Source organism: Danio rerio, chromosome 10, assembly GCF_052040795.2.
Source record: "Danio rerio strain M-AB ecotype USA chromosome 10, GRCz13ab, whole genome shotgun sequence".
Classification (NCBI taxonomy): Eukaryota; Metazoa; Chordata; class Actinopteri; order Cypriniformes; family Danionidae; genus Danio; species Danio rerio.
In genome coordinates, this window is record NC_141030.1 from 5,360,122 (window position 1) to 5,378,988 (window position 18,867).

The window sequence follows — 18,867 nt, forward strand, 5'->3', positions numbered from 1 at the left end:
AGAAACGCCAACTGACCCAGCCAAGGCTCGAACCAGGGACCTTCTTGCTGTGAGACGACAGAACTACCTACTGCACCACAAATTTTTAAATTGTCTTTCCCCAGCAGAATTTGAGGCTAACGCACCAAGAGGGTTGCTACATAGATCCAATCAGGAATCATTGTCAATTACGCTACCCAGATCAGCTTCCTATTTATACTTAAGTGAGTCAAGGTTCTCAGTTTTAATATTACAAAGGGTGTTATAGACACACTGTGTGATACATTTGCCCTGCTTATCAATGGCAAGAAGTGATTCAATTAGGGAAATGCCAAATCTTCCTGTGTAATCTCGATATTTTGTCAAAATAAAATTTCGAACCTGTAGATATTTAAAAAAACACATTAAGAATACTGAACTTGTCCTTAATCTGTTGGATTGTGAGTATCTTACTGTCCTGAATAACATCACCCACCAATCTAATGCCCTTATTCGCTTGTTAAGTGGTGACGTGTTTGTGACGTATGTAATACTGTTTCCAGGTCCAAGCCGCCATTCATTTGAGTTGAGAAATCATTCGTTTATGATCACTTTTTATTCATATCACATATTAAAGTTAATTTTACATAAAGTCATAGTGTACACGACAATCTCTGGGCTTGCTGCATAACAAATACCAACATGTTAACAATTTATAAAACAATGAATCACTTTCTGGCCATCGGATATTAGGCATGGACATATATATTGCGATCGTGATAGGGATGTAACGGTATCAGAACTTCACGGTTCGGTAATACCTCGGTATGAATGTCACGGTACGGTATTTATTGAATCATTTACAGGAAAAAACAAAACTTATGAAAATACTCCAAAAAAGTGCCAAAAGTGTCAATGACATACAAATTAGTCATCTATCTGTAAGCTTTGAAACAGGAACTTCAATTTTAATAACAAAAAATTATTAAACCATGTAAAAAAATAAAGTTTCAATTTAGTATTGTTGAAAACTCATCACATTCAACATTTAATCACTCACTCACTTAGATAGAGATGGGTTTAAAGGAAAATTATCATATAAATAAAATCTGGTAAAAGCTGGTATCTCTGGGTATTTACAATGTCCCCTGCAACAGAAAAAAACCCTCTCATTTGGGACTGAGGTTTCTGGGACAAGAGAGATATGACTTGGCCCAGGTTGACAGCAGTGGGTAACGTTGTGCATTGTCTTTCTCCCACTTGAGAGGACAAACCATGAGTGAGATAGAGGTCTCATGTCTGCATCAATCTGAACAGTGTGCTGACAACACCGCTATTCAGTACGCGCGCGACAACACAGCTGATAAGAACTCGCGCGACAACACCGCTATTCAGTACGCGCGCGACAACACAGCTGATAAGAACTCGCGCGACAACACCGCTATTCAGTACGCGCGCGGCGACAACACCCGCTTTAGAGTTTTCCAGCTCTTTTTCATCCCCGCTTCTAGCAGCACACTCCATTTCCGCATTACTGGATCTGTAGCGACAACAGACCGCAAGGGATGATGGTCAAGCATGGGCTGATGGGAATTGTAGTTTCCGGTACCTCCCGTTCGCTTCATTCGCCTGAGCAAATTTTCTCAGAAGACCTATAGTTTTACCGAGTCATGCGACTACGGTAATATCGAAAAAAATTAATATTGCGGTATGACGGTATTTACAATACCGTTACATCCCTAGATCGTGACTTTTGAAAGTGTTAAATCGCTTTGTAAATGTTTATTATTACCATTTCATGGATCTCCGCATTCAGTTGAATAGAGCGCTTGGATCCGGAAGCCGCTCCGCGTGACGTCACACTTAACAAGCGGATTACTCCAGTCTTCCAGACCAGCTCCAAGGCCTGGTGGGAAATATGGATTTTAATGCAGAGGGGTTAATAGTGAGAAATAATTATTAAGCTTAAAGGGGCTAATAATGCTCTCCCTAAAATGTTTTTTTAAAAATAAAAAAGCCAAAATGAAACAAATAAGACTTTAACCAGAAGAAAAAATATTATCAGAGATACTGTGAAAATTTCCTTGCTCTGTTAAACATCCTTTGGGAAATATTAAAAAAAAAAAAATCAAAGGGGGGCTAATAACAATAATAATAATAATAATAATAATAATAAAAATTATATATATATATATATATATATATATATATATATATATATATATATATATATATATATATATACACACACACACACACACACACACACACACACACACACACACACACACACACACACATATATATATATATATATATATATATATATATTATATATATATATATAATGTAAATCCCAAATTTTATTTTGGATGTGATTAATCACAATTAATATTTGCCTAACACAAAGAAATTTAATTTCACATGTACTACAAAGTTAAACAGTAAATTAGTAAGCATTTATGTGTTAAAATCAATGAAAGAGTCACATTTATTTCTGTTTTAACGTTAATGTCAGTTTCAAAAAATTCAATTGATTACATTTTTTTTTTTTAATTAAATTGATCAGGGGTGCGTTTCCCAAACAATGATGTACTCACGGCTGAGCTAACAAAGTACGATGCATTGGTTGGGAAAAGAACGATGTAGTGACGAGTGTTTCCCAAAACCTGTAGTTTTTCAGCATCTCCTCCTGTCTATATAGCGAATGAAGAGAGTAAAGAAGCACATGGAACCGTTTACACTGTAAATAACGTCATAGCGAACAGTTTTCTCCAATGGCTCTTTTGTAGTGTCTTGTATATTAGCCGGAGGCCGAATGAAGACTCTTTATTCAGGTGGGCCACACATTTTCTCGGCTCTCATTGTGTGGTCTTGACTGCCTTGACAGATCTCTGGGATTTACTGCACCGCTGTACAAAACTCCATGACTGTTCTGCGGCTGGAGCTCTAGCATCGCCTGCACCGGACTCTGTTTTCTTTGACATGGTACACTGGTCCTGGCCGCCAGCGCTTTCTGCCTCCTGGTGCACATAATCAGATAGCGTTCGGCTGTTTTTCTCTGGGGCGACGTGGTGGCGCAGTGGGTAGCGCTTTCACCTCACAGCAAGAAGGTCACTGGTTTGAGCCTCGGCTGGGTCAGTTGGCATTTATGTGTGGAGTTTGCATGTTCTCCCCGCGTTCGCCTGAGTTTCCACAGGGTGCTCTGGTTTCCCCCAGAAGTCCAAGACATGCGCTATAGGTGATTTGGGTAAGCTAAATGGACCACAGTGTGTGAATGAGTGTGCATGGATGTTTCTCAATGATGGGTTGCAGCTGGAAAGGCATCCGCTGCGTGAAACATACGTGTATGTGTGTGAATTAGAATGTATAGGTGTTGGTGGTTCATTCCACTGTGTGACCCCATATTTATAATGGCACTAAGCCGAAAAGAAAATGAATAAAAGAATGTTTTTCTCTGTATCCCATGTATCTTAAGAGCTGGATAGAGTTATTTCTTGTGTTAAACTTATCAGTGTGACTTACTTTTTATGGTGAGTGCAAAATGTGATTCATTCATTCATTTTCTTGTCGGCTTAGTCCCTTTATTAATCCGGAGTCGCCACAGCGGAGTGAACCGCCAACTTATCCAGCAAGTTTTTACCCAGCGGATGCCCTTCCAGCCGCAACCCATCTCTGGGAAATGCAAAATGAGATGTTTAGCAAAATGTTCATGCTTTTAGTTTTGCTATTGAAAGCATTTAGTGAATAGTTAAAGGCTTTTAAAGGGATAGTTCACCCAAAAATAAAATTTCTGTCATCATTTACCCACTCTCCACTTCTCTTACACTGGTTTGAGTTTCTTTCTTCTGTTGAACGCAAAGGAAGATAGTTTGAACAATGTTTGAAAAAACAGCCATTGACTTAAATATGTATGAATCGCTTAGTTTTTATGCACATTTTGAAATATCACAAAAAAAAGCTTAGTGGAAATGTCAAGATGATCATCGATTTTTTAAAATGTGCTTGAAACATATGCGGGTAATTCTTCAACTGCTGGCACTTTTATGTCCTTTGATCATATATCCAAAAAATATATATAGTTTTGTTCAAATCTTTCTTTGTCAAACTAACAATAAAACCTACTTTAAAAAAATGTACTGCCTTTCTGTTATATTTGTTTTATATTATTCAACCTCCTTTTACGTGTCAAAATCAAATTTACGTGTTTTCACCTTGTCGCACACCCACAGTTTTAAACTTCAACAATGAAAATCACATTTTAAAATATTATTTATCTGGTATCTATTCATGTATCTTAATGAAGCACTAGTGAAATAATTTAAATATTTTATAGTTATTAATGTGAGACTATTGTCAATATTATTTTTTATACAAAATATAGCTGTTGCACAATATCAGTGTCATTTCCACCACAACACTGTAATGTCGCTTTAAAAAGTTTCTGTGGAAGATTATTCAGGTGGTTTCTACGAAAATGAATAGTGCCATCTGAGAACATCTTCAAGATGGCGAGAATTTAAATGTTTATCAACAACACTTGAAGAAAAATCAAGGTAAATATGACTTGATAAGGAAATACATTTATTCTGCGTCTTTTCCAAACATGGTGTACCTTTAAAGAAGCAAACAAAATAAAGGTAAATAAGAGCGTTTTGTATACATGAAAGGCTAGTACCAATTCAAAGCTAATCGGTGAAGCTACAGTTGAAGTCAGAATTATTAGCCCCCCTTTGAATTTTTGTTGCTTTTTTCAATATTTCACATATTATATTTAACAGAGCAAGGAAATTTTCACAGCATGTCTGATAATGTTTTTTCTTCTGGAGAAAGCCTTATTTGTTTTATTTCGGCTAGAATAAAAGCAGTTATTAATTTTTTAAACACCATTTTAAGGACAAAATTATTAGCCCCTTTAAGCTAACTTTTTTTCCGATAGTCTACAGAACAAACCATCGTTATACAATAACTTGCCTAATTACCCTAACCTGCCTAGTTAACCTAATTAACCTAGTTAAGCCTTTAAATGTCACTTTAAGCTGTATAGAAGTGTCTTGAAAAATATTTAGTCAAATATTATTTACTGTCATCATGGCAAAGATAAAACAAATCAGTTATTAGAAATGAGTTATTAAAACTATTATGATTAGAAATGTGTTGTAGAAATCTTCTCTGTGTTGAACAGAAATTGGGGGAAGAATAAACAGGGGTTCTAATAATTCAGGGGGGCCAATAATTCTGACTTTAACTGTAATTTTCATTTTTTCACAATAAACATTTCCACCTCTGTCATTTCCATCACCACACACATTTGTAAAAAATATTTTAAAAGTTCTCAGCACACATTAAAAGTGTATTCACAGTGTATGAGTTCATGCTCTATTTAATATACAATTTCAGTTAATTTATTTTCTAATAAGCTCTTAAACAAATTAATATTAAATGTTAGCGTGTGACAGGTGTACAATTCAGCATACAACTCATTTATTTCATTGGCAAATGTATAATTATTATATATATTGTGGAAAGATTGGTTAAATTAGATGGAAAAATGATCTTAGACAATGTTTGACTGCCATAATTTATTTCATTTTGAAATAAAAGCTGTATATCGAGATGGGGTGGAATTGACATTTGTTCAGTTCACGATGTTCAAAAATGTTTCGCCTATCTAAAATTGTCCTCTTACAGATCTTAAAACTAGACAAATTGTTTAAACTTATGAGGCTCTGTTACTAATTTATAAGGCTACATTTTTTACTCAACTTCACAAGGCTAAAAGTGCCCGTAGTTGAAGAATGGCTCATGCACACAACTGAATTTAATCAATTTTCTATTCGATTTTTGCCACCAGGAAGAGTTTATTTTGTTCTTTTTGACTCATTGGGTGGAAACAGTGCTTCATTCCTACGTGTGTTATGCAATATTCCAGTTTTGTGCATGTGTTTAATTCACATTTTTGATGGAAAGGCTGCTATTTTCCAACATTCTTCCATTTTGTATTCTAAAGTAGAAATAAATTCACAAAAGTTTACAAACAGTGGCGGTGAGGAAATCGTTTTATTTTAGGTGAACCATCCTTTTATGTAATTTTTTTTTATTGCGAAAAAACTCAAATTATTTTAGTACAAATAGTTACATATTATCATTGTAGTTAATAATAAAAATAAATAATAATATAATAAAGAAGAAAATTATAATAATACAAAATAAAGAAAAAAATAAATAATAATAATGATAATAATATAAATAAGGGGAGAAAAATGGAAACAAAAATATTAAAAGTGTACAGAACATTACAACCAACTGAATGCAGACATTTAACAATCCCAATCAATTTAATTTAATAAGAACTTATACTTCTTCAGGGTGACGCTGAATAAATGAATAATTTGTCTTTCCAAAATTTTGCGTTCTGATGAGCTGTAATCTATAAGATGTTGTTGAGAGCTAATTTTGGTCCAGTTTTTTCAGAATAAGAGTGCCACATATACCACATTCATTCATTTTCTTTTCGGCTTAGTCCCTTTAGTAATCAGGGGTCGCCACAGCAGAATGAACCACCAACGTATCCAACATATTCCAGCTGCAACCCAACACCCATACACTCTTGCATTCACACACATACAGCCAATTTAGCTTACTCAATACACTTATGGAGCATGTCTTTGGACTGTGGGGAAAACCGGAGCACCCGGAGGAAACATCTGGAGAACATGCAAACTCCACACAAAAATGCCAACTGTGGCAGCTGGGGCTCAAACCAGCGACCTTCTTGCAGTGCTTACCACTAAACCACCTTGTTCCTTTAATATTCTTCCATAATTCCTATTCTCTGTTTATTCTTGTGCTTGCAGATGCTGGTGTTTGTGTTTTTAAGTTCTCCATCAGGAAGGAGACCGAGTGCTGTCGTGTGGCCACTCGCTCATTCCTCATCACGCTGGGCTGCTTCAGCGTCCTCATGCGCTTCAGCACTCAGTCAGGTCAGATTTATGCATTTACACTTTCCTTCAATCAGTCTTTACCTCAGAATTAGTCAAGTTGCCAGGTTAGTTTTGAAATAGTGACAGACAGTGATGACTTGATTTGTTTCGCCAGAAGTCACTTCAGATCTTTTGTGCGGTCACGAACCTGATCCAAGTTGTGCAGCATATTTTTTTATTGCATGTCAGTGTAATTTCATTTAATGTTTTGCTAGTATTGCTAATCCAAGATCAAAGTATGGAATCTTTCTGTCTTTCCCCTCCGGGGAGCATTTCGTTTTTCCAGCACATCTGTTGTACATCTGCGTTAAACGGCTCAAGTAGATTTTTGGATAAATCCATTGGCAATTGCTTCAAACGTGATAGAAATATCAGTGAATTGTTAACCCTGTGGAGACACGCTCAACATCACACTCTGCGTAATGTTACGTCCCGACCAGGGGTGCGTTTCCCAAAACCATCGTTAGCCAACTAAGGTCGCATGTTTCGTCATTACAAACATAGTTTGTTGATTTGCCAGTTTTCAAATCCGTCGCTCCAATGAACGTTCGCAAACTGCGTCGCAAACTTGAACACTCGCAACATAGTTCTTGGCTGTGTTCTATTCCCACTTATCCCCCCTATTCCCTATTCATTTAGAACAATTTAACACTATTAAAAATAAAAAGCAGTGACGCAGTGGAGCAGTGGGTAGCATGTTCACCTCACAGCAAGAAGGTCGCTGGGTCGATCCTTGGCTCAGTTGGCATTTCTGTGTGGAGTTTGCATGTTCTCCCTGCGTTTGCGTGGGTTTTCTCTGGGTGCTCTGGTTTCCCCCACAGTCCAAAGACATGTGGTACAGGTGAATTGGGAAGGCTAAATTGTCTGTAGTGTATGAATGTGTGTGTGGATGTTTACCATCTGCCTGTTAATTTGACTACGACTCTGGATTGCCCTCATACATCTGTTTGCTTCTGTATTGACCACTGCTTGCCTGAGCATTCTAATAAAACCCTGCATTTGGATCCTAACCCCTGTTGTCAGTGTCACTCCCCTGGTTACAATAGGTGACGCTCGGAACAACAGCAGCAGCGGCGGCGGCGTCAACGACGATGGAGATTTGTGATCTGCACCGAGCAAAAGATCCGTCCTTTGTTCTTCTTATATCCTCTTGATCTCTGCTCAGTCGACTTTTGATGTTAACGATTCAACTCTACAGTAGAGCTGCACGATTCTGGCTAAAATGAGAATCGCGATTTTTTTTCTTAAAATAAAGATCATGATTTTCTCACGGTTCTGCATATGTAAAATAAAGACATTTGCCATTATCAGATTATATTCAACAATACAGTATATAGGCTAGAGTTATACTGACATTGTAAACCTTTATTTTCAGGCACAACTGTGGGTTCGCTATGAAAGAAAAAACAGATCAAATGCTTGTCGTAATCATAACTGTAAAATGCGATATGATCATTTAAATGAAGTGCACACTTTTGGTTTCATTTTGACTGCTAAGTGCTTGTTCATATTTAGCGCGCGGCTCCCAAACGATCACTCTGTGCCACAAACTGAATATTGTTTACAACTGTATTACCTGTTACTTGCAACATATGCAGGTTCTGTTCACTAAGGGTGCTTTCACACCTGTGAATCGATTCAGTTGTTCTGAAACAGAGATTACAACTGTAACATTGTTGCTCTTTGCTCTTGGAGCGGTTCACTTTCACATTGCAAAGTTTCTAATCGGACCAAAAGAGCTAAAACAAGTCACGTGCGAGTAAACTCTCCTTACATTGGTCAGTGTCAGGGTTTATTTTGCAGCGTCCCGCTCAGCTGTCAGGAGAGGTGGTGGTTTGGTGGTGATTGACAGGGTGCGCGCGCGTGACGTGTCTGAGGAGAGATGCAGTGGGGAGGGGTGAGAAGGGTGCACGACGATGCCTATTTGAGGACCGGGAGGGAGACGCAAGATTACCGGGAGATCATCACTCGTTTGCGGGCATCCGGAGACTCGTGAAACTTCCCGCCATACTCTTAATTCTCTCTTCATATAGCCGTAAGCCTATTACATATCCATAAAACACTGTGATATAACTGCGCTCGGATCAGATCGCTTTCTCACTGCAATCAAACCGCTCAAGGGTTCGTTTCAATCGATCCGAAACCACCTTATTTAAGCGATCTCGGAGCGATTACTTTGGCGCGGAACAGAGCGCGATTGCCCTGTTCACATATGCCAAACGAACCGCGCTAACTGGGCAAATGAGATACGTTCCGAAACAAAAGTGTAGGTGTGAAAGCACCCTAAAGTAAAGCATGCTTCTATCATTAAGTAGAGCGTGCGCACCCTCTCTGTGATAACAGCTCACGGTCAGCAGCTCATGTTACGTGTGATTTCCCGATTGCGAAAATATCATTATTTTAAGACAAAAATGACATTTTAAGGTGAATTATACTTTATGAATACAGTATGTGACTCATTCAACATCATTTGGAGGTGTTAATGTCACTGAGCAACGTGTGTAAAACAATGAAAAGACTCGTGCAGCCGCCTTTTCTTCTCTCCTGAACTTGAAAATATGATTGGCAGAATTGTAGAAATGCTGGATTAAGATCGTCTAGGGGGTCGATTCGAGATTGCGATCTTTTAACGATTAATTGTGCAGCTCTACTCTACAGTTTAACAAAAATACTTTTATTAAGAATTCAGTAGTTTGAAATAATATAATGTAAAATCAACGGCAGTTTATTACAAGAATATTAATAAAAAATCAAATTTTCTAACTTTTCAAGCTTAAAAGTTGTTAGAAGAAAGATCAAGGTCCCATAATGCAATTCAAAAGCATGCATAAACAGGGAAAAATACTCACAAAATATGGAAAGCTGCTAATTTATGGATTTTTTTTTACACTGGATCTATCTGCTGACAAAATGCATGCGATAGATTGTGTACAGCAGGCTGTCTGGCAACATTTCAATGATTCAGTCCTTATATTATTCTGAACAATAGTGTATTGTGCACAGAGTTTCAGGACTTCCACAGAATGCTGATCTCATGGATGCACCTCAGAAGAGACCAGTCTGTGTTTCGCCAAAGAAGTGAGGATTCTTCCGCACTGCAGTATTTCCAGGTAAAATCAACACAGGCTCATTGGAAATACTTGCATCCGTGTACATTTTTAGTGAATCTGCTAAATGCTACTTTGACATATATTTAACTGCAGTTTCCAGGTCAAATAAGCACTACAGGGCAGTATGACACCATTACCTTTTGTTCCTTTTCACACTAATGATATTTAAAGGACATATTATCGAGGAATAACGGATTAATATTGTGCAGTTCCTTGCACAGCACTAAACAAATACCACAAAAAGCTTAATGGTGCCCATGATTTTTAATCATTAATGTTTGCTACATAAAACTGTTTAAATATCCGCAACTATTCTGGCGTGGTCAGTTTACTTAGTTAGTAGCTCATTTTGTAAGATGTTGTAATTGTGGTGCAGAGCTCTCGGGTTCGAGTTAAGTGCATAACTATGTGTCCCCAATGCGGTTTTCTCTTACGCTTGTTTTTGAAAACCGGTCTAGATTTAATGGTCTAGGTCAGGGGTGTCCAAACTTGGTCCTGGATGTAGAGATCTGCATTGGACCCAACCAGATTTCTGCGGCGCGGGAATAAATAAAAAAAAAAACGCGGGTTTAATTTGGGACGGGAGCGGGCCGTCTAGCAATATCGCTCCCGACTCCAGAGTGAGCACGCGTATGTATGTGTGTAAATGAAATAGCGCGATGCTGTGTTTAGCTTGTTTGTTGCTGTGTGTGTATGTGTGTGCGTGCGCACACGCAAATGAGAGGTGTGTGTGTGTGTGTGTGTGTGTGTGCGCGGGAATGAGAGAGAGAGAGCTTTGCCTGTGTGTGTGCTTGGTGCTTATGTGTGTGTGTGTGTGTGTGTGTGTGTGTGTGTGTTAGTGCGCGCGCGAATGAGAGAGAGAGAGAGCTTTGTCTGTGTGTGTGTGCTTGGTGCTTATGTGTGTGTGTGTGTTTATACAGACAACTTGTTATAGGCTGTCTGGACTCTGTATAGCTGGATGGTTTTCGGTTTTGCTCTTTAGTGGGATTTTGCGCGGCGGGTAGAAAACGGGACGGGTCGGGCAGCGGGACAACAAATGCTGAATGTAAGCGGGAGCGTCGGGTTCTGGCTGGTGCGGGCGGGAGCTGGATTTAAAATTTTGTCCCGTGCAGATCTCCACCTGGATGGCCGGTGTCCTGCAGATTTTAGTTCCAACCCTAATTAAACACACCTGAACCAGCTAATCAAGCTCTTTCAAGGTATACTAGAAACGTCCAGGGAGGCGTGTTGAAGGGAGTTGGAGCTAAACTATGCAGGACACCAGCCCTCCAGGACCGAGTTTGGACACTCCTGGTCTAGGTGGAGTGTTCGACAAGCCCCTGCGCCTTCTCATGATCGTGTACAAGAAGGACGAGTGAATTACGCATGTAACAAAACATACTCAAAGTAACATATCTAAGATTTGCACACATGTAGACAGCGCCCTCTAGTGGATTTGTTATCAGAAGCTGCAATGAACTGTACCCAGAGGAACGTATTTCAAGATTTGCAAACGTGTAGCCCGAGGCACATGTTGTTAATGAGCCTGGGTCAGGTAAAATGTTGAATAACACCATGCATACTTGGATTTTAATCAGTATACATTATTTGCCGCAGTAAGGTGTTTGAGATTTCATGTGTAGTTATTTCTCAGTTCTATGGCTGTCTGTCCCAGCAGCAGAACATGCTCCAGGATTTCCTCAGGACTGCAACCTACCAAAAAGCCATGCTGCTCAATGAGGATGACTTCAAAGATAAAGTAGGTGTTAATGCTCCTTGAATGATTGATTTGTTTTGATTTACTTGATAAAATGACTCCACAGGAAACTTTTGTCTGTAAAGGTGCACTCAGTATTGTCGTATGCTTTGTTGGCCAGTGGGTCAGCGGTTTTGGACACATACTGACCGTACATTCACACTGAAAGCGGCAAGAGCGTCAAAGTTGCTGGAAGTTGTTTATTTTCCATGAGAGAGACGGCGATGAGCCGTATTGAACAACCCGGGCTCATTGTGGAAACGTAGCCCCGCGGACGTTTCTGCGGACCGCGATTTACGTCCCGGGAGGTACGTATTCGAGTGGTTTTTGTTTTCGCAGATCCGCGAGAGGCCGCTGTGCGCGCTTTTTCGCGTCTCGGGGGCCTGTCGGGAGCGCGCGCCGTTCGTGCCCGCGCCGTTCTCATGCGAAAAGCCGCCGGATCGGCCGACTCGGCCGCCCTCCTCTTCCTCCTCCTCCTCCTCCTTCCCTAAACCCGAGCGACGGTTCGCAAAAGCCGTCCAGAAAAAAAAAAAAAGCAAAAGCCCTCGTCTTCGATTTCGACCGCGTTTTCGGATCCCGCCGCGTTCTCACCCTTATTTTTCGGATTCCGTTTTTCGTCTTACCTGATTTCTGGAACCTGCTGTTCCCCGGACTCGATCCCAGTCGTCGTCCACCGAGGCCGGCTCCTCCTCCTCCGGGGCCTCCGCTCCGCCGACGCAAAGCTGTGAGCTAAGCGGACAAACTGATTGCATCGGGAAAGCCCTCCACTCGGAGGCGAGCCTTCGGACGGCGAGTGCGAAGAGAAGAGGCGGAGCGGCGCCACACCGCCCCGCAGCGTTCGCTCGAAAAAAACTAAACGCGGCCTTTACGTTCCTCCGGCCACGTAAATCGCGGTCTCCAGAAACATCCGCGGGGCTATGTTTCCAGAATGAGCTTGGGTTGGTATTGTAACCCTGTTTTGGTTGTTATTTTCTGACACAACAGCAATAACAGGAGCCAGTGGCGAAAAAAGTATAACGTAATGCACGAAATCTGTGTCAGTACAGTGTAACTGCTTAATTGTCTTTAGCTTAGACAAAAAAATGTACAAAATGTATAATTATAACAAAATTTAATGAGTGCATCTTTTATTCAATAAGTATTTTAATAAACACAAGTAATGTACAATAATCTGACTTCATTGTCTTAATTTTCTCAGTCACACTTTGGGCCCTATCATACATCTGGTGCAATGTGGCGCAAGGTGCGGCGCAATACTTGTTTGCTAGTTTCAGCTTGGCGCAAGAGTTGTTTTGAGGCGTTGCGCTACACTGTTTAAATAGCAAATGCATTAGCGCTCATATGTGCTTCCATAGGCGTTCCGGTCTAAAAAGGAAGGCGTTCTGAGGCGCACTGCTGGCGCGTTGCTATTTTGAGAAACTATTATAGATTTTTCATTAGACCAAAACTAACCCGGTCTAAACTCCGGAGCATAGCTGCGCCTCGCTTACGCACTGCTTAATACGCACAAGAGAGCAATAGGCAAATATCTTTACATATAAATATATATACATATTAAGGATATATATAGGATATAATAAGAATAGATATAGAATATAAATATAAAGGATTAAAATATTACAAAACATACTATCTTCTAGCCAACATAAATATGAAAAATCACTGCTTTTATGTCTTCTTCATCTCGGTAGGCTTTTTCAGTTCATTCATAACAATTTGCTTTTGTATAATGTTATTCATATTAGCAGTATTATTTATTATATCCATATTTATATTTGTTTTATTAAAAACAAGCTTAGATTTGTCCACCTGTCAGGTTTTAGACCATATGGGGCACAGCATGTGTTTTTAGGATATAACTCAGGTTTTTGACCACATTTTGTTATTATTGTTCATTTATTCGTTTGCTGGAAATTAGAACTGAGTTTAGAAATAGTTTTGAAACGAGTATTTGTGCTTAACAAACAAAATTATTCATTTATAGACTAATTGATGCTGTGCGTAAAGGTTTCCCTATCCAAGAATGAAAGTGAAAGTAATTCATTATCTCTCATTCTCACGCAGTAGATGCTCTGTTTAACAGTTTTCTGCTAAAAAAAAACTGTTAACTGTTAACTGTTTGCTAGTGAAATGCTCATTTTTTTCACTTAGACTTACTTTGCGTCCTGTAAATAGCAAATGCGCTCTTGGCGCGACGCAGCTGGCTCTTAAAGGTAATGTGAGATGAGACTCTAATTGGTTTATTCTCAAAACACACCTATAACTCATTAGGAAAATAAACTCAACCCTTTTAGACCATGCGCCATGGCGCAAAGCAGATTTTCCTGTCCTTAAATGAGCAAAAATGCGTTCTGAAACGCCCTGAAAGCGTTTGCGCCCTGCATTTTGCGCTCTGCGCATGGACCGTCAAAATAGAGCCCTTTATTTTGATGGTCCAATTTAGCCGCAGTATCAACAGATATTAAGCAGACAGTCCACTAATACTCAAATGGACCATCGAAATAAAGTGTTATCATTTTCTCTAGTGAAAACTTCATGCTTATGTTTACGCCTTTCATCTGTTTTTAGGTGGTTCTTGATGTCGGCTGTGGAACAGGGATTTTGTCTTTCTTTGCCGTCCAGGCCGGAGCTCAGAAGGTTTACGCGGTGGAGGCCAGTACTGTGGCCAAATATGCAGAAGTACAAACGGTTTCTTTATGTTTCATTTACTCCACCTCACATTATTTCAAACCCATGCAAAAAATGCTTTTCTTACTTAGATTTTTTTGTCTTCTTTCTATTTCAAATATCTAAAAATTCCTATATCAAGAAGCTTTTTGTAGGCAAGCAAAAATATAGTCTTGTTTTGAGAAATAATATGCCAATATTAAGTGACTTTTTCTTTAAAACAAGCAAAATAATCTGCCAGTGGGGTAAACAAAACACTTGTGTTCTTCCTTTCGACATAAGATTATTTTGCTCACCCCATTAAAGGGATGTAGCAATCAGTTTCGTCAAACGGTTTGAGTTGCCTTAACTTATTGGGTTTTACAGTACTCAGTTGGTTTAAGTTCTCTTCATTTATCGGGTTTTACTGTGTTCAAATTTCTCCATTTACTCAATTAGAGTAAGTTCACAGTACTCATTTGGATTAATTTTTGAACTTAAATGGTTTGTTGCAATCGGTTTCCTCAAATGGATTGAGTTACCTTAACTTTTTGGGTTTTACAGTGTACATTTGACATCTGGACCAAGTCTTGTGTGCTGCCGTCTTAAAGACTGTGACTCCTCTGCCAAACCAGGGCCATGTTTGGCCCAAATGCTGTATGCCAGTGCCAGATAAATGCCCTATGTTCAAACTTTGTCAAATCTGGGCCAGAATTCTTTGCTACCTGGTAATCTCAATCTGGTGGCTTGGAATGATATAAGAGTGAGGACATCGAGAAATGCTTCCAGCTTTTGGTAAACCTAGGAAAAAACATCCTAGCAGAAAACTACTAATACTTTTTCTTGCTCTGTGGCTATTGAAACCTCCATGTTACAACATCTTTGAGAGCTTAGTGAGGACATATGTATTTCTTGGCCAACTGCAGGGTGTGCGAGGATGATAAATCACATATCACTATCTGTGTCATCAAACCCATTTAACCCGTGGTTCAGGACTATGGGTTTTGTGGAAAAATACCCAGAGCGAGCAAACTTCTCTGAAAGGTTTTCCCAGGGCAACACCTTCATGAGGTCCTTCAGAAGGATCTGTCCTGCATGACTGGAATGCGTGACATTCTGCCTGCTAAATGACTTGAAGACAAATTTGGCCCAGAATCCTGCATATTGGGTATTTTTTTGGATAAAGACGGCTTTCTTAAAAGGATAGTTCCCCCAAATATATTTCCTTAACATTTACTCATGCTCAAGTGGTTCTGAAGGTTTATAAATTTATGAATGTAACACAAACATTAATATTATGAAGAATGTTAGGGGAAAATCAGCCACTAACATTCATGGTAGAACAAAAAAATACTATGAACATTTTTCTGTCAGACATTCTTCAGTATATCTTCCTTTGTGTTCAACAGAAGAAAGAATCTCAGGTTTTGAACAGGATTAAATTATGACAGAATTTTCATTTTTGGATGAACTATATCTTTAACAGATGAGTGTAGTACTAACAGCTCACTTCTTCGTATTTAGTGGAAAGGCCTTGTTATTCTTGTAGCATTTTGTAGACTCGAGTCGTCTGTGTTTGTGTTGTTTCTGCCACATCTGATTTATGCAACCAGTGTTCCGACCATAATGCATGCTGATTAATCTCTAAATAGTTTTCTGCGTTCAGAAAAGAGATTACAAATGTTGTATTCTTATTGTGCAAGGGCGATAATCAGACCTAATTTTAAAACCCAGTGAGGCATTTTTCATTTAGTTTGAAGTTATTTTTAAATGTACTAAATAGCAGAGGTGGGAGTAAGTCACACATGTGTAAGTCTCGAGTCATAACCTTCAAGTCTCAAGCAAGTCAAGTCAATTTTTGTCAGACTCAAGTCTAGTAGAGTCACTGCTTATCTCAAGTCAAGTCAAGTCACTTTCAAGTCAATTAAATTTTTGTCGATTTTTAAACTTTTGTATTTGTATTTACTTATATAACTTTTGGTTTTGTATGTAATGCATAATATTTAACAAACAGCTATTTATTTAACAAAAACAAGTCTTTTAACTCAAGTCCAAGTCTCAAGTCATGACAGTCAAGTCCAAGTCAAAGTCATGACAGTCAAGTCCAAGTCAAGTCTCAAGTCATGACAGTCAAGTCCAAGTCAAGTCTCAAGTCATGACAGTCAAGTCCAAGTCAACTCTCAAGTCATAACAGTCAAGTCCGAGTCAACTCTCAAGTCATAACAGTCAAGTCCAAGTCAACTCTCAAGTCATAACAGTCAAGTCCAAGTCAAGTCTCAAGTTATGACAGCCAAGTCCAAGACATGACAGTCAAGTCCAAGTCAAGTCTCAAGTTATGACAGCCAAGTCCAAGTCAAGTCTCAAGTTATGACAGACAAGTCCAAGACATGACAGTCAAGTCCAAGTCAAGTCTCAAGTCCAAGTCAAGTCTCAAGTCATGACAGTCAAGTCCAAGTCAACTCTCAAGTCATAACAGTCAAGTCCAAGTCAAGTCTCAAGTTATGACAGCCAAGTCCAAGTCAAGTCTCAAGTTATGACAGCCAAGTCCAAGTCAAGTCTCAAGTTATGACAGCCAAGTCCAAGTCAAGTCTCAAGTTATGACAGCCAAGTCCAAGATATGACAGTCAAGTCCAAGTCAAGTCTCAAGTCATGACAGTCAAGTCCAAGTCAACTCTCAAGTCATGACAGCCAAGTCCAAGACATGACAGTCAAGTCCAAGTCTAGTCTCAAGTCCAAGTCAAGTCTCAAGTCATGACAGTCAAGTTCAATTCAAGTCTTAAGTCATGACAGTCAAGTCCAATTCAAGTCTTAAGTCATGACAGTCAAGTCCAAGTCATGACAGTCAAATCCAAGTCAAGTCTCAAGTCATGACAGTCAAGTCGAGTCTTTTTGTATATTTTTCAAGCAAGTCTCAAGTCCTAAATTTTGCGACTTAAGTCTGACTTGAGTCAAGTCATGTGACTCAAGTCCCTCATCTCTGCTGTGGGGCAATATATGGAGAGGAAAAGAGAGTAGACGTGTTTATGAGAGGCTCCTGAAATTAATCGAAATTATTTCAATTACTAGCCATTTTTTGAGACAAACCTTATGTTTTCATGACAATGACGAAGACTAAACCTACAAAAAAGTAGATAAGATGGATAAACCTGCAGAGAAACAGGATGACATCCAAGAAGGTCAAGGCACAGGAATGGCATTAGTGTACTACAAATAGGCATGGGACGATAACCGTTTTCAAGGTATACCGCTTTTTAGAAAAGTCAAGGGTTTAAAACCGTCAACATTTTTTTGCTATACTGTTTCTAAGGTATGTCTATACGATATTTATTTACATTATTTTGAGGACAGCAGTATCTCTAGCTGGAAATATATTCAAAGATGCCATTTTAAATTGTAGAAAAAATCTGTTTTTGAAACAAATAAAGACAGCAGAGGTCAATGATTCATTTGAATTATTCAGCCTGACATGTTTACTGCTCCAAAACATTTTAAATGTTTCTTAAAATAAAGTATATTGTGTTCAAAGGGGAAAAAGTTTAGTTTTTTTTACCCACACATTTAAAAAGAATAGATTTTAAAGCAGTAAACACAATACCGTGATAATACAAATGCTTGTCAGTTGCTTGTTTGCTTGTTAACAATGTTGTTAACAATGCTTGTATCTTAAGGCTTGTTTTGTTAGTGTGTAGTGCAGCAAGACCTTTTTTGTTTTGATCAGGCTATATAAAGTGTAAACACAACACTCATCTCATTACCACATATAATCTTAAATAAAATTGTGTGTATTTTCAATTATCCTCTGGTGCAGAAATAAATTGCTCCTCAGTATTTCATTATACTCAGATTTCTGTAAAAGTTCTGAATGTTTTGCAAGCTAACGTTTTTTTTCTATAATTCTTGTCTCTTCAGATGCTAGTAAGAAGCAATGGCTTGTCCAACAAAATCACAGTTTTGTCTGGAAGAATTGAGGAAGTTTCCTGCCCAGAGAAGGTGGATGTGATCATCTCAGAGCCCATGGGCTACATGCTGCTCAATGAGAGGATGTTAGAGAGCTTTCTACATGCCAAACACTGGTTAAAACCAAAAGGTTCGCAAACCATCTGTGTGTATACTTTAAAAGCTCATCATGTCATCTAGCCTATAGCCTATTCAGTTAAGAGGTATAGATTTTTTAAAAACATTTTAAATGATTATTTTATGTATTATTCATTCATTCATTTATTCATTTTCTTGTCCGCTTAGTCCCTTTATTAATCCGGGGTCACCACAGCGGAATGAACCGCCAACTTATCCAGCAAGTTTTTACGCAGCAGATGCCCTTCCAGCTGCAACCCATCTCTGGGAAACATCCACACACACATTCATACACTACGGACAATCTAGCCAACCCAATTCACCTGTACTGCATGTCTTTGGACTGTGGGGGAAACCGGAG

The 18,867-nt window shown here is 38.9% G+C and overlaps 1 protein-coding gene across 7 annotated transcripts in view; it reads left to right on the forward strand.

The window, feature by feature from the left end:
• The window catches only part of carm1l (coactivator-associated arginine methyltransferase 1, like), a 31,317-nt gene that overhangs the window by 1,950 nt on the left and 10,500 nt on the right, over positions 1-18,867 (forward strand). Inside the window, exons 2-6 of one of the 7 annotated variants that reach the window (XM_087270025.1) lie at positions 6,816-6,941; positions 9,945-10,051; positions 11,709-11,789; positions 14,355-14,465; positions 18,342-18,519. In XM_087270025.1, coding sequence (XP_087126151.1) covers positions 6,816-6,941; positions 9,945-10,051; positions 11,709-11,789; positions 14,355-14,465; positions 18,342-18,519 — 603 coding nt within the window. Of the gene's footprint in view, positions 1-6,815; positions 6,942-8,088; positions 8,139-9,633; positions 10,052-11,684; positions 11,790-14,354; positions 14,466-18,341; positions 18,520-18,867 lie in introns of those variants that run through there. The other 6 variants (XM_087270024.1, XM_087270023.1, XM_087270029.1 and 3 more) reach the window with 6 other exon arrangements.